Source organism: Tiliqua scincoides, chromosome 5 (assembly GCF_035046505.1).
Source record: "Tiliqua scincoides isolate rTilSci1 chromosome 5, rTilSci1.hap2, whole genome shotgun sequence".
In the NCBI taxonomy this organism is placed as follows: domain Eukaryota; kingdom Metazoa; phylum Chordata; class Lepidosauria; order Squamata; family Scincidae; genus Tiliqua; species Tiliqua scincoides.
In genome coordinates, this window is record NC_089825.1 from 50,681,974 (window position 1) to 50,707,247 (window position 25,274).

Sequence of the window (25,274 nt, forward strand, 5' to 3'; positions counted from 1 at the left end):
TTCCACTCTGTTTTTGAAATGCTGTCATGTGAGCAGTCATCAGCTTTCTAATCCTACAGGCCTAGTTTCCTGCAGATGACGGAACAACGTTTGCCTCCACCAAACCTGTACTGAATTATTGTACAAAGGAATGTTTCTCTGCCACTCCCAACAATGTTTTTCATATGATTCATGTCTGAAATACAAGCCTAGTAATCTCTATAGATCTGTATTACGTCTTTGACACATCGTGTGATTTTTTTTTTTTTTTGATGTCAGGAAACCAGCTGGCATCCCATAAAAGTAGCTGAAATTTGCTGCATATTGAAAAAAGGGGCAAAACATTGCTTGATTCCTTCCAGTCTGAGTAATACGTTAGGCTTGACATGCTCCACTGCTTGTTTCAAGCTTCTGTGCTTTGATTTCAGACTTTCCATGTGTAAGCAAAGATGAGAAACTGAGAAACGAAGGCTTAGAGGTGTCCCATGACTTACTGAGGTTAATTTTTTGCATCCTCTTTAGATCGAGGTTAGCACCTAGTATTCACGCAGGCAATGTATCAGTTGCCCATGTAAGAGTCAACATTTTTGCGCAGCAAAAAGGAAAATAGTTCCAAATGCAAATTGGTATTGCAGGCTTTTCATGTTATATCCTGCTTTGTATACAGTAATTATTTTAGATTTTAATTTTTGTCATTTCTGTTTGATGTTTGTTGTGTAACTAATTGGAGGACCTGTGATTTATACATAAACATTCATAGTGAGTTAATGAATTACTTCAGCTACGTCACTATATTAAATATCATCAAGGATGTGACAGGATTATTGGGCTCTTCCTTTCTAATTCCAAGGGACAATGGAAAGACATTTGTCTTATGCCCTGAGTCCAACTTCAGCGATAACTCTCCATTAATAGTACTTGAATTGAAAATAGCCTCCCATAAATGCAGTGAGATTTGTGTGTGAACCATTCCTGGCTTTCAGAGGATAATACAATTTATTTATTTTATTTATCTTAAAACATTTTCTCCTTAAAATAAAATAAGGAACCAAAGTGGCTAGCAATCAATCCGAATTTAAAATCATAAAATACAATACATACAGTTATATAAAATCTGTATATAAAAACAAAATAATGATAGCATAACAACAAAAACAGCAAAATCAACCATTTCAGACAGCAAAAGCAATCCAGAATGAAAAGTCTTAAGCCCCACTAGAAGACTAAGTGGGAGGATTCAGGGCCCAATCCTATCCAATTTTCCAGTGCCAGTGGGGCGTGCACTGCATCCTGTGGTGGGGAGGCAGTCACAGAGGCCTCCTTAAAGTAAGGGAACATTTGTTCCCTTACTTCAGGGCTGCATTGTGGCTGCACCACTGCTGGAAAGTTGGATAGGATTGGGCCCATAGTTCTTAATTCAGTAGGGAGGACGCTTCGTAGTTGTGGTGCCACTATAGAGAGGGTCCTTCCTTTTGTTGCCACTAGTCAAGCTTCAGAGACCAGCAGCATCTGCAGGAGGGCCCCCAGACAACCTCAGGGGGCAGTGGCATAACTGGGGGGGTCAGTGGTTTCAAGTGCTTCTGGGAAAAACAGCTGGGGGTTTGGTGGCACCCCCCAACTGTGCCACCCTTAGGACCACCTGTGCCTGCTGCCCCCCCCCTTAAGGTCTGGAAGCATTCTGAGCGCCGGAGAACATGCAAGATCTCCCAACTCTCAGCTTTCTAAGGTCTTCATCTGAAAACCGGAAGTGATGTTTTAAGGCTGTCCAGAGGCCTCAGATGGCCTCCATAAGTCACACAATGGGGGGCCCAGCACTGCCAGGCTTGCCCTCGGTGGCACAGTGGCCAGGACCGCCACTGTCAGGGGACAGGCCACCTGTGCCTGCTGTCCCCCAAACTGGAGGCATCCTGAGAACCAGAGAGAATCTGCATGGCCTCCCAACCCTCGGCCTAAGATCTACAGAGGGCCTTAAAACATCACTTCTGGTCATATGGGTGGCACAGTGGCCAGGACCGCCACTGTCAGGGGACAGGCCACCTGTGCCTGCTGTCCCCCAAACTGGAGGCATCCTGAGAACCAGAGAGAATCTGCATGGCCTCCCAACCCTCGGCCTAAGATCTACAGAGGGCCTTAAAACATCACTTCTGGTCATATGGGTGGCACAGTGGCCAGGACCGCCACTGTCAGGGAACAGGCCACCTGTGCCTGCTGACCCCCAATCTGGAGGCATTCTGAGGGCCAGAGAGAATGTGCATGGCCTCTCAACCCTCAGCCTTCTAAGGTCTCCAGAGATCGTTAAAACGTCACTTCTGGTCAAATGGAAGAAGCGGGTCGCTGAGATACTTCAACCCTAAACTGCAAAGGGCTTTAGTGGTTAAAACCAGCATATTGAATTTTGTGTGGAAACTAATCGGCAGCCACTGCTGATGTGGTCCAACGGAGTCAAACCACCTTGTCCCCTTCACCATGCAGGCCACCTCATGCTGCACTAATTTGCAATTTCCAAACAGTCTTCAAAAACGGCCTCACATGAAACACGTACAGTAATTGAGTCTTGATGACTGCTGTGATCGGATCTGAACAATTCAGGTAAGGTGACAGCTCGTGTGGCAACGAAAGCTGGGCAAAGGCAACCCTGGCCGCCACTGCCACCTGAGCATCCTGGAACAGTGATGAATTGTGAAGAACTGCCAAGCTGCAGACCTGTTCCTGCAATGGGGGTGCTGGTCCCTCATTCAGAATAGGTTGCTGATCCAGTAGCTGCATCAAAGCACTCCTAAACACCCAGAAACTACAATTAGAGCAGAATGCAGTGGCTCGTTAAGTGGTTTGGGGGAGGTGTGTCAGTTTGAATCTGTTGAACTACTGCTGCTAGGGTTGCACTGCCTGCTGATTTGTTTCTGGGTGCAATTCAAGTTGCTGGTTTTGACAGCTACCGGTTATTATTTTGGCCATTTTTCTGTTGTTTGAAGCCTCTTTTGTTGCTGAAAGAGTGTGGGCTATTATCCATCTGTTTCCCCAGCTCCGATTGGCTTAACCATCCACGTGTCCTTTTGTTAATCACTCCAGGCAGTCCTGACAAGCTGTCTAGACAACTGGTGACATACTTTGGGATGGACAGTTGATACAATATTGACCTGAGCTGGTTTTAGCATAACAGTGTATCTGCCTTGGATAATGTGATACTGGTGAGCTCACACTGACTGTAAATTGAGAGTACCCATTTACTTAAAACTAGGCCTATGATTTAGAAATCCAGGACATCACAGTGCACCACCTGTAGCAGATCTTTCAAATCTGTAGCTTTAGTAACTGTCTTTTCCCTAAGACTTACAGATGCTGCAAAGACGACTGGTTCATGCTAACCGAACAGTCATCGACAACATGAACTCTGCCATCTTTTCATAACTGGTTGGAAAGTTGAATGGTTCAGTGCCTTTGTTTTCGACCATGGCAGCAAGCAGCGGAGAAAGTCAGCTGCAGAGGATTATCCGAGATTTGCAGGGTAAAAAGCTGTCTGCCTGTTGATTGACTTGTTCTTTCTGCCTTGATGCATTCCTCATGCATTTACTGGGAAGGGGAGAAGCAAGGATGTGGTGTTGGAGCCAGAGGGTGCCGTGTGCCCCAGGTAGCAAAAGGAAGAGAACTGGAACTTAAACCCGTTTCCACCGTATGGAAGCTCTTCCAAATTCAACACCGGGTGATCTCTCTTATGTGATGTCGCTCACTTCTCAAGATTAGCTTTCTTTCTCCAGGTACCACAAATGTACCATTTGAAATCAAAAGTGTTGAGCAAATTTCTATGGCAAATTGCAGCCTTTAAATTAAAGGGATCCCTATGTACTGTCTATAACATGAACAAGCCTGTCCACTATGTCCTTCATCAAGAGAGAGAGAGAGAGAGAGATCCCCTGTGCAAGCACCAAGTCATTACCGACCCTTGGGGTGGCGCCGCTTCTACGCCATTTTCATGGAAGACTATAAGCAGGCTGGTTTACCCTTGCCTTCCCCAGTCATATTACCTTTCCCCCAGCAAGCTGGGTACTTATTTTACCGACCTCAGAAGGATGGAAGGCTGAGTCGACCTCCAGTCAGCTACCTGAGATTCAGCTTCCGCTGGGATCGAACTCAGGTCTTGGGGAGAGTTCTCGGTTGCAGTACTGCAGCCTACCAGTTTGCGCCACGTGAGGCTTTTTCAGCAAGACCCTGATACAAATACAGTAGATGCAAATAAAGCGGAAAACAGATGATCAGGTCAATTATTTACATGGCTGATGGTTGCATTCCATAAATGGCATGTTGCATTTTGCTTTTTAAAGATGCCGTGACAGAACTGAACAAAGCATTTACAGATGCAGGGGAGCCAATCACAGATGACTGTGTCAGCTTGCACAAATTTTCCTACAAACTTGAGTACCTTTTGCAGGTAAGGAATATTAACAATTGCAAGTGAGCTTTATTTCTTAATCATTGTCTTTCTTAGCTAATGTTTGTGCTGATAATCAGAATATAACAGAATGGAATAATTGCAGTGAGCCATCCAAAGGGCACTGGTATACTGAATTCAGTCTGAATTTCATATCCTGGTTAGAACAAGCTGGGATATGACCATGTTTGGATGTCTTGAAAGTTCCCACTTGTTCAAAATTAGAACAGGAATTTGTAAAGTTCCTCCCTTCATATACAAAGGGAAGGGGGAAGTGTGTGAGTTCAAGGTTCAGAATTATAATGCTGAATTATGAAACCATTATTTGCAATGTCTATACTAGGCCACGGTTAGCTCATGTTAGTTAATGCATTTTTGTACACATTTGGTCCCTGTTGCATATATGCAACGTTGGACAGAAATGGCTTAAATCTAATTTTATTAGAAATCCCAAGGATTACTGGCCGATGCATCACCCAGTGTTTACGAAGAGAGAGAACATTCTCTCTAAGTTTTGTGGGAAGCTAATCTGAAGTTACAATGTTCCCTTATCTGTTTCACAGTTTGACCAGAAGGAAAAGTCTACCTTACTGGGGAACCGGAAAGACTACTGGGATTATTTCTGTGACTGTCTGGCTAAAGTTAAAGGAGCAAATGATGGAATCCGCTTTGTCAAGTCTATTTCAGAAGTAGGTGGAACAGGCCGATTTGGTCATTACAGTCTGTAGTGTAACAGTCTGACAGCTCAGGCTAACACTAAGGATGGCAATCATAAAGAAGCACAGGGTATTAATGGTGGTGGTATTAGCTCACTTCAACCTATGCACCAATTGCTGACTGTCCTTTCCCTTGTACTTCCCTTCATTCAGTACTTCTAGTACAGTGCTCCCAGGTTGCAGACCTCTAGCTACAATTCAGATTATACCATCTAATCAGAACATTTAGGATAGAAACTTTTGGGTAGGAAAAGATGTATATGTAAATGTAGATAGTTTATATGTTTATTTAAAATATTTATATCCAACCTTCCTTCCCCCCCCCCACCCTGATATTGGGATACCATTTTTAAAACACCATGAAAACAATAGATGTAATTGTTTTTAAATCATAAAAGCAGCAGCCATAAAGTGTTAGAACCTGGCAGTAAAACAATAGCATCAGCAGCATTGCTGTTGGCAACCTTCAGTCTCGAAAGACTATGGTATCGCGCTCTGAAAGGTGGTTCTGGAACAGTGTCTAGTGTGGCTGAAAAGGCCAATCCGGGAGTGACAATCCCTTCCACACCGGGAGCAAGTGCAGTCTGTCCCTGGTCTGTCTCCCTGGCTATGGGCCTTCCTTCTTTGCCTCAGACTGTTGGCCAAGTGTCTCTTCAAACTGGGAAAGGCCATGCTGCACAGCACAAAAGGCTGAAAAGAAAAACAGAAACATAAGAAAATATCCAAGACAAAGGAAAAAACTTAACAAAGCAGGAGCCATAGAAATGGGGGGGTGGGGAGTGGAGCCAAACAAAAGAAAAGGTTTTCAGCTGCCATGTGAAGGCTGATAGAAAAGGCACAGATCTTAATTCAAATAGGGAATTTCATAATTGTAGGGCCACCACAGATATGCTCAATGCTTGATCTGGTAGTACAAAAACACCATTTGTGTGGGTGTGGGTGTGATTCTTTGTACATTTCCTTTAGCAAATTCAATGCTAAAGCTTCTTTGAGCTCATAAAGCTAGTTCTATCTGCAGGCATCTATAAATTCAGCTCACATGGTCACGAGGGGCAGGTGCAGCCAGACATGTGGCTAAGAAGATATCCAGCACCACATAGTTCACCTCCTTAGAGGTCTTGCTTCCACTGCCATTCTTGAGGAGGTAACACAACAGAAATTCCTTTTTGGCTACTGGAGAGTCTCCTGCTATTTCTTACTGGCTCTGTATTCCACTGCAAATGAGACAAAGCCCTCTCCCACAACACTTGTCTTCCAAGCCCTTTACATATGCCAGAGAACTCAGGCAAAGAGGGCATTGAGACTTACCACAAATAATTGCTGGTTAGTAAGCAAAGTGAGATTTTATGAGTTCCTGTTCATGAGACTTAAGACCTTACTCCATCTGCATGAGCGAGATAGTTGGAATTACTCTTATGAACATAAAATAATACATGAACCAAGCCTACCATTGGCATTTTGCAGGATACAAACACAATTTGTGTTTGTACTACAACACAATCTGTACTACAACAGATAGTACACTGCGTGTTCTTTTTTTGTTCCCCATATATTCTATCTAATGAGTAAACGTTGCACTACCAGATCCTCCTATACCAGGTTTTGTTTTTACTTTGACTCATACTGAGTTTCCTTAAGCCAAGCAAAAATGGTCTGAGCATGTTCCTCTTTCAAAACACAAGTAGCATCAAAACAAGGGAACAGTTTCTCTGAAAGTGAAGAAGCAGTGTTTTCACTCTTGTCTCTTGACTTCCAAGCAAGCAGAAGGGGGGGGGCAGACAGAGCTATAGGGTGCAGTAGAGAATAGATCCTAAGGAAGCCTAAAGATTGCAAAAATGCATGCTTGCCACCTTAAGTTTTGCCACAGGAAGTGAACTGACAGTCTTGTCTGGCCTCAGGCTAATCAAGGCAACTTTTGTGCCACTGGGGAGATCTGTCTTGCAGTTTAAGAATTACTCCTTTATGGAGGTTTCAAGTCTTTAATCTGGAAAGTCAAACAGATGCTCCACTTACGTTCAAAGAGACTGAATGACAATCAGTTGTTATATTTAATTCCCATGAATATCTCTGAGCAGAAGAGCTAAAATTAACACCAGCACCAACAAGAGCTTAACAAAGATTTCTCTCCCCATGTTTATCTTTCCTTTTAGCATTTTCTTAGTCAATACCGTCCTGCAAGTAATTTTATTGTTTTGTATTGAGGCATTCCAAACCCAGTGAAGGCTCTCTATGCCATACCCAAATTATGTGACATTGCTAAACAACCTTTCTGAGTTTTCTTTGAGTGATTCATATCACTTATTCAATCACACATCTTTCATCTTTGTGTGATTCAGGGCCTAATCCTTTCCAACTTTCTAGCACCAAGGCAGCTGTGCCAAAGAGGCGTTTGCTGCGTCATGGATGCCCTCTCAAGATCACAGAATGTTTGTTCCCTTACCTTTGGGCTGTACTGGGGTTGCATCAGTGCTGGAAAGTTGTATAGGATTGGACCCTCAATCACACATCTTTTTGTGATTCACATCGCCTATACCTCTTATGACAATTTTTCTTTATAGGCAGCCTGCGAAGCCTTTGTCATCTGTCCTTCCCCTTTCACTGCCAGGATTCTTATATCTTCCATGCAGAGGTGCTTCCATGCAGATTTGAGTGGACAAGTGCAGAGGTGCCATCTCCTTTGTTGATGTTTTTCTTCGTTTCCTTCAATACTCCACCAAAAAGACTGGTTTGGCAGCAGGGAGATCCCTGATAGACCAACAACTCTAAGCAGACCTTAGCTATATGTATATAAAGAAGCAAAGAAAACTTTCTTAGCTGATAGCTATTAATATTAGAAGTGGGGGCTGTGATGCTTTAGGTAGCACTACGGAATGTTCTAATCTGTGTATAACTTATAGAAGTATATTTTGATTGTTTTCTTTTTCCAGCTAAGAACATCCCTTGGCAAAGGAAGGGCATTTATACGTTACTCCTTAGTGCACCAAAGACTTGCAGACACTTTGCAACAGTGTTTTATGAATTCCAAAGTAACAGGGTAAATATTGTTTTATTCAACATACGTGCAATGATAATTGATACGTGCTGTGTGCTTACAGAATGTAAGAGTGAGACCAGCTGGGTTCAGATGTAATATGAAACCATAGTTTGTTTTAACACCTGAATCCAACCTTGCCTATAAACTTTGGTTTGCTTGGAACAAAACAAAAAAAAGGATCTGTAATCATTGTTTGAAGCTGGCTTGCAAACCACCATTTCTGCTGTGGTTTGCTGTAAGGACTTAATCCACAGACCTGCTCCACATCATTGATTGATGATGGTAGAGAAACACTCAACATTTTGAAGTAAATGAAAAGCAGTAAATATGTGGGAGGTACAATAAAATGTGCAGTTGCTACCATTTTATTGCTCACAGTCCAGAGATCCAGTGGTGTCACTAGAGGGATGCGGAGGGGAAAGTGTGGGCCACACTGGGTGACACACATAGGGGAGGGTGACACCACTATTCGCCAAAAATTTTTAAATCTTGATATTTTTGAATAATACTATCATGTTATACATCAATCAATGCATAAATTCATGCAGAATGTAATGCAATAAATCGCATTGAAATATCTATCAAAAGTTACATCAAAACTTTTCAATCAAAAGTTATAGCCAAAAAACCACCGGGGGTAGGGCAATGGTACATTACCAAGCCCATTGCCTAAGGCATTGCCCTGCCCACTGCATGGGAGGAGGTCTGTCATAAAGGTGATGCACTGGCCTCCAGCACCAAGCGATGCAAACCGTAGTGATGCCACTGCAGAAAGTTCCCTTTTAGGCTATGTTATTATGCGGTTGTCATATTTTCTAAGGAATTTTAATTGGGAAACACAGATCTTCCCCTGATACTACTTCTAAGGTTGTTGTGACAGCAGTGTGGCTTTACAAGTGTCGCATGCTACTGTTATTTGTTATCTTTTCCTCTCCCTTCTGTATTATTCCATTCTTTAAAAAAAAAAAAATTACATTTATCATAAAATTTATCCAGTATATGCTTTCTGATTTTTCCCACAGTACAACAAGGTACTGGGAATCAATAATTCAGCAAACCGAGTTAATAAAATCCAATCTAATCTTTTTCCCTAGTGGGATTTACTTGCAGCTAACTTTTACTGGACTGTGTGTAGTTTGGAGCAATTGATTTCATTGGCCTCATATAGCTGCTAGCAAAGCTGTTCAAAGCTGTCAGTTTAATTCAGGTAGAAAGACTGCACTTCCTGTTTGAACCACATTGCAATTCTGGAATATGTGTACCCACTAGATCAGTGGTTCTCAAACTGGGACCCGGCAACTGAAGAACCACTGCCCCTTTCCCTTTAAGGGACGGGAGCAGGGGAAAGACAGTGACACGATTCCCAGGATCGTGCCACTGCGGGGAAAGAGGGGGCTTTTTTAAACATGCCTTACCTGCTGCCAGGGTCAAGGGAGGTATGAGGAATCCCCACGGCTTGTAGAAAGTTAAAAAAAAAAAAAGGTATCGCAGCCCATTTCTGGGTTGTGATTGCAAAGCCAGAAGTGGGTCACAATTGCTTTTTTTAATTCAAGGCAGTTTACATAGGCAGGCTGTTTAAATCCCCGTAGGGATTTTTACAATTAAAGAAAGGTTCTGTCTTTCAAGAACTACACAACATTTCAGATGGAACTTTTGCGGTCTGTTATCACTTTCTGGCCTCCTCCCACACAGGCTGACAAGCAGCTCCTTCCGAAGAGCAGGTGGAATAACTCGGTTCAGCTTGTCAGCTGCTTCAAGGTCTCGCCGTTCATGGTGCCGGAGGCCTCGAATTGGCGGCCTTCAGATGTTATCTTCAGGCAGTTGGAGGCTCAGCCCTCTAGACCAGACCTCCTGCCCTTTTGTTAACAACCATTTTGTTATCTTGCATCCTGTTGAGTATTATAGATGTAAATTCTTTATGCTTGCTAATCACAATTCTTGTTCTGTGTGTGTGTGTGTTTTTTTAGCGATTGGTACTATGCTAGAAGTCCTTTCCTGAATGCTAAAATGAGCTCCGATATTGTTGGTCACCTCTATGAACTAACTGAGGTTCAGTTTGATCTGGCATCTAGAGGTTATGACTTGGATGCTGCATGGCCCACATTTGCCAGGTAACACAAACCATTTGGGGCTTGATGTTCTCCTTCCATAAGAATGACTTGGGGGATTATGGGACGCCCTCTTGCTAATAAAACTAACAGCTGATCAGACATCACAATGTTCATTTAATACAATGAAAGAAATATGGAGCCCTGTGGTGCTCTTTATGAAAAGCTACCTGTCCTTCTGTCCTGATAAGTGAGTGGCTTATCTCCCTAAAACATTTTCTCTTTTTTAAATTGTTGTCATATATAATCTAAAATGACCCTTTCATCACATTCAGCAATGTGTTTTACTCATACTTAGTATGTATACCTATGACTTTGCAGGTACTAAGGTGTTTGCATTCTGGATGATTATGTCCCGGTCATTGGCATTCTTGGACATTCGTGTCTGGTGGTTTTTTGTGTTTTTTTAAGTCCCGGTTATTTGCATCCCACTATAACTGGGCAACAAACTGTAACCCCATGTTTATATATGCTAAGCCTCTTGTCCTGTCCCTTAAACCTAAGCCTACCTTTGAGTTTTAAAAAGAAAAAATGTACATCTAATATAAATATTGGGTCACAAATGTTTGGGATGCAAAAAACCTGAGTGAAAATGTCCAGGTATACCAAAGACCGGGACAGATTTGGCTGGGACACAGTTGTCCAGGATGCAATGGTCCTATCACTGATTTTGTCAACCCTCAGTGAAAGTGGCAAGTCAGCCAAACTGACTGCACAGCCTGCATATGTCCTACAGTGGCTCCAGTAAGCTGCAAGAACCAATGCAAACTGAAGCAACCCTTCCTCTGTATTGTGTCTGATTCCTAAACTAGAGACAAGTATCCACTTGAATATGAGTGAATATGAGGACACACTTGAAAAATAAGTGCTTAGTTTTTCCTATTTTTCCCCCTCTTCCTCTTGCAGGAGAACCTTGCCTTCGCTTGGCTCCTCAGCTCACCTGTGGAAGCCTCCAAGCCGCAGTTCAAGTATGAGTAGTTTGGTGAGCAACTATTTGCAGGTAATTGTGTGGACAAATGCACTTCTTTACAAGGGTGGCCATAAAGTTACCTTGGTCGTCTTTCTTATGTATAACATCATTGTTGTGGTTCATCACCACTTGTACAAGAGAAAAACACATTGTAATTATTTTAATTGATTTTCCTTGTCTCTTGATCACCGGAATCACAGTTTGATCACAGGAATTACCGGATTCCTACTATCTCTGTATCATTATAGTCTTATGTATGACTTGATTCTCTGGCTTACCTTAATATTTTTTATATTCAGGCCCTTATTTATGGATATTCAGGCCCTTAAACTAAAGCTATTTTTTTGTACTTTTTTGTACTATGTCAAAAGAGGTACCTAGTCGCACTTAAATCTATTTTTCTCCTGTTCCTAGGCCCAAGACATCCCCTCCAGTCCTGATGGCAATAACTTTTTAAACACTGAACCCCTCGAGGGCCTTGATGAATTGCATGCAGAGCTTGACCAGGCAGAGCTACGGCAGAAGGAACTGCAGGATCAGATCCAGCATTTGGAACAGGAAAACCAGGAACTTCAAGTGGCCATCAGTCTTGAGAAACGGCAAGCACAAGCAGAGAAAGAGAAGAGCATCAATGTTGGTGAGGAGAATGCCAGGCTGATGAAAATGCTTGGAGAGCTAGAAAAACAACGTGAGATCTCCCACTGCACTCAGGACACTGTCCAGGATCTGCAGAAATGCTTGCAGACATTAGAACTGAATGCCCTTGAGAAGCAAAAAGAATATTCTGCACGGCTTGAGGAACTGGAGTCCAGTAAAAAGGACTCTGAATCAAAGCTGCTTCTGTTGAATCAAGAGCTGGAAACCACCAGGACTTCCATGGGTATGAAGGATCTCTGTATCAGTGAGCTCACAGCCAAGCTGAAGTCAGCAAAACAGAAGAATGACGAGCTTGTTGCCAAAGCCAATGCTTTTGTGAGTGAAAAAGGGCAGCAAGCCTCCATTCAGTACGAGTCAGCCCTGAAGATTGAGGAGTTGCTGGCAAAACTCCAAGAAGCAGAACAGGAGAAGGCTGACATTCAGAAGCTCAATAGCAAACACCTTTCTCAGCTGAAAAGCCTCGAAGAGCAGCTCTGTCTGAAAGAGGAGGTGCAGAAAGAGTTTGAATCCAGATTGAGGAGCCTGACTGCCAATGCTCGGGATGAGTCTGGAAAACTGCAGGCTGCTCTGGAAGTCATGTCAGCTGAAAAGGCTCGTCTGCAGAAGGATCTGCAAATCCAGCTAAAAGAGTCATTGGATTGCACAAGATCACTGGAATTAAAAGTTGAGGAGGAAAGGAGAGAAAGAGTGCAACTTGAAGAGGAATTCAGCTCTAGGAAAATGGCAATGGGACAAGAAGTAAAAAATTTAACAGAGCAGCTTGAGCTTCTGGGAAATCGCCTGTCAGAACTAAGTCAAGTTGTTAAGAGCTTGGAAAGACAAAAGGAGGAACTTATTTCTGACAAGGATCGCCTTAGCCAAACGATAGAAAGAATGGAGGAACAGGCCACACAGCAGAGCTCCTCCCTGAGGAATGTTTGTGAGGAAAAGGAGAAGCTGAAGTCCCAGAATGTGAAGCTGCAGAAAACCAATCAGAAGCTAGAAGAGAAGCTCAGAGAGACAGAGGCATCTAAATCAACGTTGGAATCCAAGGTTGCCGGACTGAGTGCCTCCGAGAAACAGCTCCAGAGTCAGATCGACGATGCTGCTGTGTCTGTGGATGAAAAGGAGAAGAAACTCCGGGGAGAGAACAAACTGCTAGATGAAAACTTGAAAAATGCCACCAGGCAAATTCAATTTCTGGATGAGAAGCTGAATGCTCTGCAGTCAGATTACCAAGAACTGGAACAAAGAGAACAAGACATGAAGGAGTCCTTAAGTGCCCTGCAAGCAGAGCACCAGAGGACCAAAGAGCATTACCTACAGATGGAAAAGAGTCTGTCCTCCTCAAGGCAGTGTGAAGAATTGCTGAAGTCACAGCTCGCAGAGAAAGATGAGGCATTGCAAAACCTGGAGACCCAGCGCAAGCAGCTTCAGGAACAGACTGAGAATTACAGGAAAAAAGTGGATGTTCTTGAGTCAGAAAGGGCAAATATGGAAAAAACTTGCCTTCATCAGACAAAATTGATAGAGTCCCTTACTTCTGAGAAGACTTCAGTGGAGAAAGTCCAGCTGGAACGAGCAGTGTGGCAAGAGAAAGAAGCAAAAGATTTGGCTTCAAGATTAGCTCTGTCTGAGGAACAGCTGAGTATCAACCAGGCCGAAGTGTCTAGGCTACAGAGGGAAATTATAGACCTTCAAGCCAAGCTTCAGCAAGCAACAGCAGAGCAGCAGAGGCTGCAGGGCAAACTGGATGTTAACGAGACTGTTCTAAGTGAGCAAAAGGCCTTGGTTGACCAGCTGAAAGAGCAAAGCGAAATACTCAACAGAAACCACGTACAAGAACTTCTTCAGTGTAAAGAGCGGGAAGAAGTGCTGAAGAACAAGAGGGACAAAGAAGGCCATGAGAAGGCTGAACTGGAGAAGAACTTGGTGTGCCTCACTGACGAATTGTCCAAAGTCAAGCAGTATATGGAAACTGTGAATATGGAAAACATGGAAATCAAAGACCTCCTCCATAGGACCAACACAGACATGGCTGAATTTGGCATTCAGATTTGCACGTTGACCTCTGAAAAGGCGCAAGCAGAAGAAAAGCTGTCCCAGATCATGGAGAGACTCAGGACTACTGAAGAAACCGCAGCCAAAGAACAAGAGAACCTGCAGCTTGACCTCTCCAGGCTCAGCCAGGAGAACCAAGAACTGCAAGAGAAACTGAAGGATACTATGGTTTGTGCCGCAGCTGTGCCTAGTCTGGAAACCAAATTGGAGTTGGCAGAGAGACAGGCCCTGAGCTTGCAAGAGACCAGCAAAGAGGAGCTGTCTACAGTGAAGTTTCAACTGAGCACAGAGATTTTAAACTATCAGACAAAATTTAAGGTAACATTTACATTGAAATCTTCTTTGGTAGGATTGACTCAGGCTGCAATCCTATCCACACTTTCCTGAGAGTAAGCCCCATTGACTCAAATGGGACTTACTTCTGAGTAGGCCTGCATAGGATTGGGCTCTCATTCTATTATGTCACTTCTCCACTGTAAAATTGTTCTTAATGCACTTCAAAATTATTCAAAGTATGGTTAATTTTTAAAGCATTTAAAAAAACCCCAGACTTCGGTAGAATGCTTCCGCTTATACAAGTTGACGATTGTTATTTGCCAAAAGCAGTGTTTTTCCCTTTCAAAGTCACACAGGGAGTTGAGGGGAGTGGTTTTGAGGAAGCAATCCATGGCACATACAACAATAGATTCCCTTGTTCCTGGTTAAGCAGTGTAGCAGTTGAGTGCAATAGCACATAACTTTGAGGACAGGAAAAAGCAAATAACTTTTGCTGTAATTTCTTCACTCACCTTGGGAAGCCAACCATGCTTTCTCACCTATCTTAATCTGCTGGTGGGGTGGGGTCAGCATAGACTGCAGCACACTGAGGGCATTAGAACTGGAGAGAGGGTGAATAGAGAGCCATTTCTTTCTCACACACATGGTACTGGAACTCAGGGCCCTCCAGTGACTTCACCTGACAGTAAATTCAGGACAGGTGACTGGAAGTACTACTTTGCACAAGTTTCACCTCTTTTCAGATGTCTGGGCTGCTCCTCCTAAATATGGCATCCAGAATTCACTCTCCAGCTTGTCAAGGGCAGTGCCCCCAGCCCTCTGGGGAACAGGACACCCAAGGTATACAGAGCCTCTGCTCAGAGGTGTCATTTGCACCTGCGTGTTTGACAAAGTAAGAAACAGCAGGAGTACCTTTTGAGCAAGAGGGTTCCCGTTGTTTCTTTCCCTCTCTGTATCCAACACAATTTAGAGAAGTCCTCACCTCTCTCTCAAAGTCTCTGTGATTTGGGAGAAAAGAGGAAGTCAGTGGTGACTTCAGATACTAGCTGGTTAGTAAGTCCTAAATGCAAGAACGGTGATGGGGAAGGTGAATACACATGCATACACGGCAATACATTTTTAGACACACTGGTTACTGAAGGTACCTGCTGCCGAAATGCCATCCCCTGCCTTTGCTGAAATAATTGAAGGGATCCCAAACATCTGAAGAGGGATGTAATTAACAAGTAATTAATTCCTTTTTAAAAGGAATTCAGCCAAGTTGTAGAGGATAGCTATAGCAGTAGTTGAACCAAATCTGCATTATTCAGAGACAATATATCTCTGGATTCTTCAGTTGCTGACTGAGATATTTATCATCAGGAACACTGAAGCCCGGAGGGTGGAATGGGCAGAATGATTTTTCTGGTGGGTGGAATGGGAAGCCACGATCCTACTTTTGCAGCGCGCATAACTGATAGGACCATCTAAGCAGACCCTTAGGTATTTGGCTTTCTGTCTTCTTTTGAGAATGCAATCTTGAATTGTGGTCGCCAATTAAAACTATAGTAGAAGTCTCACTAAATGACTATCCATATGTTACATTTTTTAAAACTCTTCGTTGCATTTTGTCTCATTTTAATCACTATTCAATTCCTCCTTTGTACAGTCTTGCCACCCCTTCTCTCTACCATTAATATGGGTTGCATTTTGTGGGTGGCCCTACCAGTGGCATTCCCGGCCACTTTGCCACCCATGGGCACAACTCCAGGGGTGCCACCCACCTGGAGATGCCACCCCTCCATGTCTTCTGCCTCACCTTGAGGAACACCTCTGGGAGGAGGCCTTCGGGGGCAGCCCTCAAATTGGCATGCCTATACTATTGGCAACTGACTGAGTGCCGCAAGTGGTGCTGTGGGGGGAGTGAATGGCGGCATGCCACCACCACCCCGAGCTTGGTGCCTGAGGCATTTGCCCCCCCCCCAGTACATCACTGGGCCCTATCCAGCAGACTAACAGTAGAAAACTATCCTTTTGATTCATGGTGATAGATTTTTGTTTGTTTTTGGATTGTGCCAGGCTACCAGTGAAGAATGCGAAAAGTTGAAGCATCAAGTTGAAGAGCAGAGCCGGCGAGCCCACGCTGCAGAGGAAGCACTCAAAGAGATGCAGGTTGGTCCTTGATCTGATTAAAACAAGATACTCGCTGAAGCATTTGTGTCAACAGCTATTTGTGACAGACTTAAACACAGGGTAGCCATCTGTGAGCTGTCTTTGACTCGGATCTGGCAAGATGCTTCAGCAATGCCTAAAGCTTAATGTAGACTTCTGGGGAACCAACAACGTGTCCCTCACATTTCTCCCCACCGTTCCCCTGCTTTTGCTTACCATCTAGCCTAATGAATAATCCTATAGGTATTGAAAGCTTGTCATTTGATCCTTTGTTACTTTTTGGTTGGTCCTAAAAGAGGAATTACCCTGCATTGTTATTTTATGTATATGGTGTTTCTTATTTCTGGAATCAACACAGCTTTCTGGTAGCACCAACCCGTCTGCATAAAATATGTCGGAATCCTATCCAACAGGATCTGTTCACAGAAACAGTTATCCTAGGATAAATAATTTTCATCTCGCTCCTCTCTTATTAGTTTATATTAGCAATTCCTGTTGAGATCAAGGGTTTTCAATTCTATTGATCTATCACGGATGATCAACTTTTTTCAAAAAAAAAAAAAGCTGTTATCTTTGGTGGATTTCAGAATTCCATAAATCTTATCACGGATTTTGCTCATGAAGCAGAATGAACTGGGAATGAGATGGTAACAATAATGTTTGCTTAGCTCTTTCTGAGTGTGCAGAATCCCTCACAGCAACCCTGTAAGATAAGTAAGTCTGCAGTCTTATACACGCTTATTGGAAGTAAGTCCAGCTGAACATACAGGAACTTAATAAATATGCATAGGATTGCTGTCCCTTCCCCTCCTGCCTCCCCTGCCCCGCTAAATACTTAACAGTTCTGAAACTCTCCCTAAGAGTCTGGGAATGGCTGCACTACAGACTACAGGATCACATTTATGAATGCATTCATCTGTAATTTTGTTGTTGTTGATGTTGTTTTTAAACTATTGCTGAAAGTCGAAAACTAACTAGCACAGTAAGGGAGGGCTGAGCTAGAACACTTCACCCTGAAGTTCTGATTTTCCAGTTGCAAGGACGGAATTTTTTTTATTTTTGGCAATGGTGTCTTCTGCTTGTAATATGAGACTGGCAGTTTACTCTACCTCCTCATTCTGCTACATGTGTTAGATCCTGTCTCAATTGCCTAGGACGGTCACCATGGTAATGTGACTGAAGCATTTTGAAATTCTGTGTTTTTGTGGACAGGGTTGTTTTCTCAAGATGTTAACCTTGAGACAATTCCTGAATCTCAGTTGTATACGCAAGCCCAGAAGCCAGGTTCAAACAATTCAGCATGTAAGAGTGTTGCACACCCAGCTAAATGCAATGCTTCCTGGTTTGTTACACCACCATTTCCTGTGATGTGATAACTTGGTCTATTAAGATTGATTAAATTGCAGTTTGCCCAGGTTGGATATGATGGGTAAAGCTATGGCTTAAGAAGCAAGGAAACTGGATTTAGCTGGGTGCACAAGAGAAAGACGAGATGGAAGGCAGAAGATGGTGTGCATAGGCTCGTTGGCTCATTCATGCTCCAACAAAGTGTACTTGGTCAGACTGGATTGCGCAAGGCAGTAATAGGCATTGTTTTCTGAGGTATTCATAATTGCCACAAATTTCAACAGAAGGGTTTCAAAACTGCTTCAAGTGCAGAAAAGCAAAGATGTTTTAACTTTCAGAATCAAGAATATGAGAACATGGCTGCATGCATCTGTCTTGCTGGCCCATTTAATATTTCCCTTTATTCTTAATGCCCTTTATGGTATTATTTTTCTTTTCTCCCCCCCCCCTTAATTTTTTTAATCGAGTTTTTTCATGTTTATTGTGAACTTTTATTTTAGTCAGCAAAATCCAGTGTTTTAAAACTGGTGTGGGAGGATTTTCCTCCCATTGTGGAATTTCTTGTTCTTTATATGACACAGGAGAGATAAGGATCTCACCTTATGGCTTGCAGAAGCCATGCTCACAACCAAAGCTATCTCATTAGATCAGCGGTTCTCAAACTTTCAGGGAGTTTGAGCCAGAGTGAGTGTGTGCAGGGGCGGGGGGAAGGCAGCGACGTGATCCACTGGATTGTGCCACTTTGGAGGGGTGCAGGGGCTTGCTGCCTCTGATCAAAGCCTGCACCAACCTCTGCAGGGCTCCACATACTGCAGGGACCCTTCCAATTTTGTGTTCATGAAACTGGAAGTGGTCATAATCATGATTTTTACCTGTGGAGGCTGGTGCGGGGGCTCCCCATGTCCCCAGGAGGCTGCTGCAGGCTCTAGTAAGTGATAGCAAGCCCCTGCACCCTTCCAAAGCAGTGTGATCCAGCAGATCATGTCAATGCCTTCCCTCCTCCTCACCCCTTAAGGGAGCAGAGGCCCAGGCTCTCTGGCTGGGGCATCGCGACGTCTTAGTTTGAGAACCACTGCATTAGATAATGAGTGTTATGTATGTTCATTCCTTGATATTCACAGGGATTGGTTCCAGCCCCTCCTCCCCATGGATGCCAAAATCTGCAGTTGCTCAAGTCCTGTGACACAGTCACTTACCTGAAGGTTGCGCCGGGCCATCTGGAGGTTGCACTGGCTAGCACATTCAGTGGGCTTCCTCAGGCCTCAGGACACCTTCTGGATGTGATCCAGAAGTTGTATCCGGAATACCTTGTCTGGGAGGTATCTGAAGTCCGTGGTTGCTGTGGGCCTCAGAACACTTTCCGGCCTTGACTGGAAGTCACAGATGCAAACCAGAAGTCACATTCAGTTGCATCCAGAAGGTGTTCTGAGGCCTGGGAAGGCATCTGTGGTTGGTCAAATCTGCAGATGTCAAACCTGCAAGTAAGGAGGGTCTGCTGTATTACATTTTTATTCTGCCCTTTCTCCAAGTCAGTATATGGTTTCTCTAACATTTTATCCTCACGACTACCCTGTGAAGTACTTTAGACTGGGAGAGATTTGCCCAAGGTCACTCAGGAAGCTGTGCGCACCTCAAAATGTTTGACTTGTGCTCTTATGTTCAGAGTAGATGAACGTAGCACAGAGTAGCATGGCAATCTGTACATTCCTCCTCGTTTTTTGTTAGGCTTTTATTTAAGGCCTTGTTCAGAGCAGGATGACTCTGTGACAGTGTCCTAAAAAGCTGCATCCAGGCAGAAGTGCTAACCTGTCTCAGGGCCCAATCCTATCCAACTTTCCAGCACCGGTGTAGCCATAATGCAGCCCTGAGGTAAAGGAACAAATGTTCGCATACCTTGAGGAGGCATCTGTGACTGCCTCCCCTCCACAGGATGCAGTGTGCACCCCATTGGCACGGCTACACCGACACTGGAAAATTGGGTAGGATTGGGACCTTCATGATGCAATTCTGTTCCAGATTCTGAGTTGAAGATAAATATAGCCCCGATGTTGTTATAAATTTTTTGAATTGTTTTGCTAGGCTGCAAATAGAGATCTGTGTACGAAACTGGACCTTGCAATGGATCAGGTGACTGAGTACAAAGCAGCCCAGCAAAAAGGAAAGGAGGAAATAGCACAGCTGAAAGAAGACCTTAAAAGGTTAAAACACTTTCTCTTAACATTTGATGTCAATGTTTTCTTGTAAATCATGTCATAGTGATGTATTAAGGGATTCATCAAAACATGCAGCATATCCAAACAGGAGGCCAACACATTGCAATCATAAAAGATATCTCTCAGCCCAGATTGTACCTGTTGTTGTTCGTTGGAAATTAAAAAAAGCAGTTATAGTCTTCATAATGTGCGGAAGAACCCTACTGTCAGGGCTGCTCTTGTCCCATGATGACATCTTGCATGCACAGAACAAGATATTGGTTGCAGAATATAACAAAAAAGAAGGGTGATGCCGGAAAATTAACTCAGAAAATTAACATTAATTGTGACACGTAATGTTACCAATTAGACTTCTTCAGAGGCTAAAGAAATGATAGAAATTATGTGTGGTTCTCCCTGGTGACCCACCAAGGGAACTAGAAGCAGAGCATTCCCCCTTAAGGCGAGTGCCCTGCAGCGATGGCAGCAATGAGATTGCCAGGATTGCGCCACTGCCAGCGACAAAGTGGGGATGTTTCCCACTCCCCTTTGGCAGTGAATTGCTCTCTGACCCTCGGGTTACCCTCTCTGACACCCTCTGACCCTCAGGCTAGAATCTGTTACCATTTGTAGATTACTGTCTTCAGTTTTGTATACCTGCATCCATTATTTATTTGATTTTAAAACTAGCTTCAGTGTGAAGACATGCTTACCTTAAATCTGAAAGGGAACGACCATTTTCATAGTCAGCATTGTTTCTCCGTCCCCAAGGCTGCCTGCTTTGCCCTGTCCTTCTTGACGTTTTGATGCATTGTCAAAACTCACTTATTCAAGCAAACTTTCAATCTGCAGGAAAAATTGGTATTTAGAGCTGGCTATTTTAGAGTAGTTAAACTGTCATTAATCTTTGTCTTTTGGGGATATTTTCAATCCCAAGAAAGTCAAACCTGCGTTAACGAACCTGGCCGTATGCCGTCCTAGGGCCAGGTATGCATCTTGCCGCCGCCACCCCCCCACATTATGCTGCCCCCCGAGGGGAATACTCACCAAAGCGCACTGAGCTTAGCGTGATGCTCTGACGAGCTCAAGAAGCCTTCTGAGGGTTCTGATGTGACCTTAAAGGGTTCTTCTAGTTTCCCAATGAAACCAGAAGTACCCGTTAAGATCACCCTAGAAGCCTCAGAAGGCTTTTTGCACGCTTCAGAGTGTCATGGGGGGCTTTGCCTACCTGTGGAACAGCTCTGACGGGCAGGCGGGGCAGCATGGCAGGTGGAGACGGCAGCAGCAGGGGGCAGCGCGCAGGGCTTCTGTCCCCCTGCCCCTCCAGGCCTGCCCCTGCAAACCTTACTACATATCATTGAAATCAGTGAGACAAAAGCAACTAATTTAAGTTCATTCATGTCAATTGGACATACAGCCCAGTCCTAACCAACTTTCCAGCACCATTGCCTAAAAGGTGCACGCTGCATTCTGTGGGAGGCAAGCAGTTATTTTATGGGGCTTTTGTGGCAGCCTGCACTGACCGAATATACATTCTGCTGGCTCAGGCCTTGAATAAGTTTGGGCTGTAAGTGAGGTACAGCTTTTGGCAGAAAGGCTTGAAGTTAATTTAATTTGTGTTGAAACAGGGCCCATGAGGAAGTCAACAAAGCAAATGAGCAAATTCAGAACTACTCTGAGAAACTCAGCAAGGTGAGATCAGACCGAGAGAACAATGATCAGAAGTTGATGGCTGAATTAGATGACCTCACTAGGACAAAGCAGATCCTTGAAGAACGCTTAATTGAACTTCTCAGGTTGGTAAATTTGTTTTTTAAGTAGTTCCCCATGGAAAATCTGATTGTTTAGTCTGTGGGATTTCTGCTGAACTAAAGATAAGTTTTAATAGTGATGGCATTTAGTAGAATTCTAAAAGGGACGGGTCTTTGAAGTCACTACTCAGGTATTGAGCTTTATAAGAAATCAGAAGTCGTGAGACATTCAGGAATGGTTTCTGCCTCCTTAGACTTGTAGCAGGCCACCCTGTCACCCAGCTGCATAGCCCATTTTGAAGTCCTACGAAGTACAGTGGCAGGAGATCAAACTACAGTGACACACAGCAAAGCAAGATAAACTATTCTTGGGTGACCTATCACTCCTCAGAGTTTTTTTTTTTAAATATACACATGGACAAAGGATCTGTCAATTCTGAGCAAGGGCTGAGTTTACCATTTGGGGGATACACTTCCATACTCAGAAGATGATTTTGCTTATTTTGTAATTGATATGAAAAGTTCTCAATATCAACTGCACCATGGTAGGTAGTATAAGGTTTGTATATTGGTGTGAGCCAATGCCTGCTGAACATGTAGGCCTCAGTCACCAATTCAACAGACACGGCGTTATATCTGGAACGTTTCAGCTTTTGGCCATGGAGATTTCAGCCCAACTCTGTGACTGATGTCAGCTGGAGAGTCAGGCTCTAGAACAGCCATTTTCAACCAGTGTGCTGCGAATGGTCTTCAGGTGTGCCGCGAGGGTTTGGAAAGGGTCATTTATTAGTAGAGCCACTGGGGGATGTGAGCCCCCCCAACAGCATGGTGTGCCTTTTCAATTGTCAAAAAACTGATGATGTGCCTTGACAATTTTAGCACCTTGTCAGTGTGCCACAAGACAAAAAAGGTTGAAAATCACTGCTCTAGAAGGTAGTGCTCAGAGCAATCTGTGTGTTTTCCATTCTCATGGTGAAGTATAAAAAGACAGCCCAATCTTAAACTTTTACACCAAAAACTCTGCCTGCATTGCATCTTAACACAATAGCACCAGTGTAATGTCAATAGTTGTTATTAGACTTTAGTGTTGTTAGCTGTCCTGGAAAGGTTTTGTATTAAACAGTGGAATATACATTTTTAAAATCATAGTTTGTGACATGGCAGATGCTCTGCTCTACCCAGTCACTGCTGTGGCTATTCTCACAGTTTTTTGATCATTTAAAATGTAAACACAATTTGTTATTTTCAGACCCAATTCTAATTTCTCTTTCCGATGCAGTTGCTTTGGGTTTATGTAAAATTCTCTCTCTCTCTCTCTCTCTCTCTCTCTCTCTCTCTCTCAGTAGAGGTATCACACCATGCTTCATAGCTCAGTTGTTTTGGCCACATTTTTGCAGTTGCATCTGCATTTGTTAGGTCATGTGGTTTGTGGGTCATGCTTGAGAATTTAAGGTGTTAGAAAAAAAAATTTCCCCCTCACTAATGGAAAAGATAATAGATAATGTTTATCTATTCTAGCACAAATTTAGAGGGCTGGAGCACTTCCCTTGTGAGGAAAGACTACAATATTTTCTGGTTTTCTTGTTTGTTTTAAAAAAGGTGTTTAAAAGGGGTCATGACTGAGACTTATAAAGTTATGCAAGGAGGAGACAGAGAGCGTGAGAGGTGTTTTTCTCCCTCTCGCAATATGAGAACTGGAGATCAGATGAAACTGATTGGCAGAAAATTCAAGATGAATAAAAGGAAATACTTTTTCCATACATTGTGTAATTAATCTGTGGAACTCATTGCCACCTGTAGTAATGGTCACTAGTTTAAATGTCTTTAAAACAAGATTCATGGCCTGTCAATGACTACTACACTCAGGAGCAGTATGCAAGGGAGCTTTGGCAGGAGAGAGGTATGCCTTTCTCTTCTGCTTGTGGATTTCCCTAAGGCAGGGGTGCTCAACACATCGATCGCGATCGACTGGTCGATCATGAGGCAAAATGAGTCGATCGCGGAGCCCTTAGTCTACTCTAGTCTATAGACTAAGGGCTCCGCGATCGACTCATTTTGCCTCGTGATCGACGTGTTGAGCACCCCTGCCCTAAGGCAACTGATTGGCCGCTGTGGGAAATGGGACACTGGAGTAGATGAGTCTTCAGCCTGATCCTCATGGCCCATTCTTACATTCATGTGTATTTGCAATAATAGTGCCAATCTTTTGTGTACTTATAGAAAAAATTAGATATGACTGATAGTGCAATCCTATGCATGTCTACTCAGAAGCAGAGGCGTAACACCTCGACCCAACACCCAGGACAGTGATGTCACAATGTCACGCAATGTCATGACATCACCACTCCAGTTCTCCACAGGGGCAGGACTTGTCTGGCTTTGCCCTGCCCTGTCCCGGCTCCTGTGAAGACTCTCAGCCTTCACATAAGTCAGAACATGGACAGCCAAGCCCCGTCCTTGGATAGAACATGAACTAATGTTCTCCTTGAGGGCAGGGCTTCGTGCTCCTCCTTCTAGCTCCTGTCAATGCTGGGAGCTTTCACAGGAGCCAGGACAGGGCGAGGCAAAGTTTCAGCCCCTCTCGAAACCCAGAGGTGACCGGGTGGAGCCTGGGGGACTAATGCGACCCCCGGCATTGTGCCTGGGGCATGTGTCCCTCAGGTTCCGCCCAAGATATGACCCTGCTCAGAAGTAAGTCCTATTATGTTCAATGAAGCTTACTCCCTAGAATGTGTGCACCGGCTTTCAGCCTAAGGCTGAAATCTTTTGCACATTTACCTGGGAGTAAGTCCAATTGATTGAGGCTTACTTCTAAGTAGGCATGCATAGGTTTGCATTGTAAGTTGTTTTGCGTCAAATATCACACCCAGCACAGCTACATGCCTTTTTACAAAAATTGTGTGTTGGTGCCTCATAGTAGATTTGATGGATTCACCAGTGGAACTTTGCCAAACTTCTTCAAATTTTTTTAATGATAGTGTTTAATTAATACAACTTATAATTTACTGCCTATAGAATAGAACAGTGGTACTTAAAATGGTGGGTCACAACCCACCAGCTTGTGTAACACTGCCTCTGGCCCCTTAGGGGCTAGGGAAAGGGGAGAGGCAGCGACATGATCCCCAGGATCGCTTTGCTAACAGGGGCGAAGGGGGGTGCTTTTACTTACTGAGGGCTGGTGCAAAGTCCAGGAGTTGTGGGGAGCCCCATGCTGCCCTCTGTAGGGCTCCCTGAATCTTAGAACTTTGGGAAAAAAACCATCACAAACTACTTCTGGTTTCGCTATTACAACCAGGAAGTATTTGCGATTGCTTTTTTTCAGCATTCTAACACTTTGCAGCACGTTGTAGCAGCCCTAACACATTCCAGCAGCCCTCTGGAAGTTAAAGCACCCCCCTTCGCCACCGTTAGTGACGTGATCCTGGGGATTGTGTCGCTGCCTTCGCCCCCTCCCCCGCAAAGACTTACCTCGGGTGTTTTACTCCCGAGAAGTTTGAGAACTCCTGGAATGTCAGAGTGTAGCCAGTGTTCGTGGAAGCAAATGGTCAGGAGAAGACATAAAAGCACCTTGTGCATGTTCATTCAGACTTCTCCAGTTTCCTACAAATCTTGTATGCAAAACTGACA

General features: G+C 43.8%; 1 protein-coding gene across 1 annotated transcript in view; it reads left to right on the top strand.

Moving 5' to 3' along the window:
• Positions 1 to 25,274, top strand: part of FYCO1 (FYVE and coiled-coil domain autophagy adaptor 1) — a 58,874-nt gene that overhangs the window by 1,001 nt on the left and 32,599 nt on the right. Inside the window, exons 2-11 of the mRNA XM_066627619.1 lie at positions 3,308 to 3,484; positions 4,299 to 4,405; positions 4,969 to 5,094; positions 8,049 to 8,155; positions 10,123 to 10,266; positions 11,170 to 11,263; positions 11,648 to 14,248; positions 16,265 to 16,357; positions 19,784 to 19,902; positions 21,525 to 21,692. Coding sequence (XP_066483716.1) covers positions 3,430 to 3,484; positions 4,299 to 4,405; positions 4,969 to 5,094; positions 8,049 to 8,155; positions 10,123 to 10,266; positions 11,170 to 11,263; positions 11,648 to 14,248; positions 16,265 to 16,357; positions 19,784 to 19,902; positions 21,525 to 21,692 — 3,614 coding nt within the window. The 5' untranslated portion in view covers positions 3,308 to 3,429. The remainder of the gene's footprint in view (positions 1 to 3,307; positions 3,485 to 4,298; positions 4,406 to 4,968; positions 5,095 to 8,048; positions 8,156 to 10,122; positions 10,267 to 11,169; positions 11,264 to 11,647; positions 14,249 to 16,264; positions 16,358 to 19,783; positions 19,903 to 21,524; positions 21,693 to 25,274) is intronic.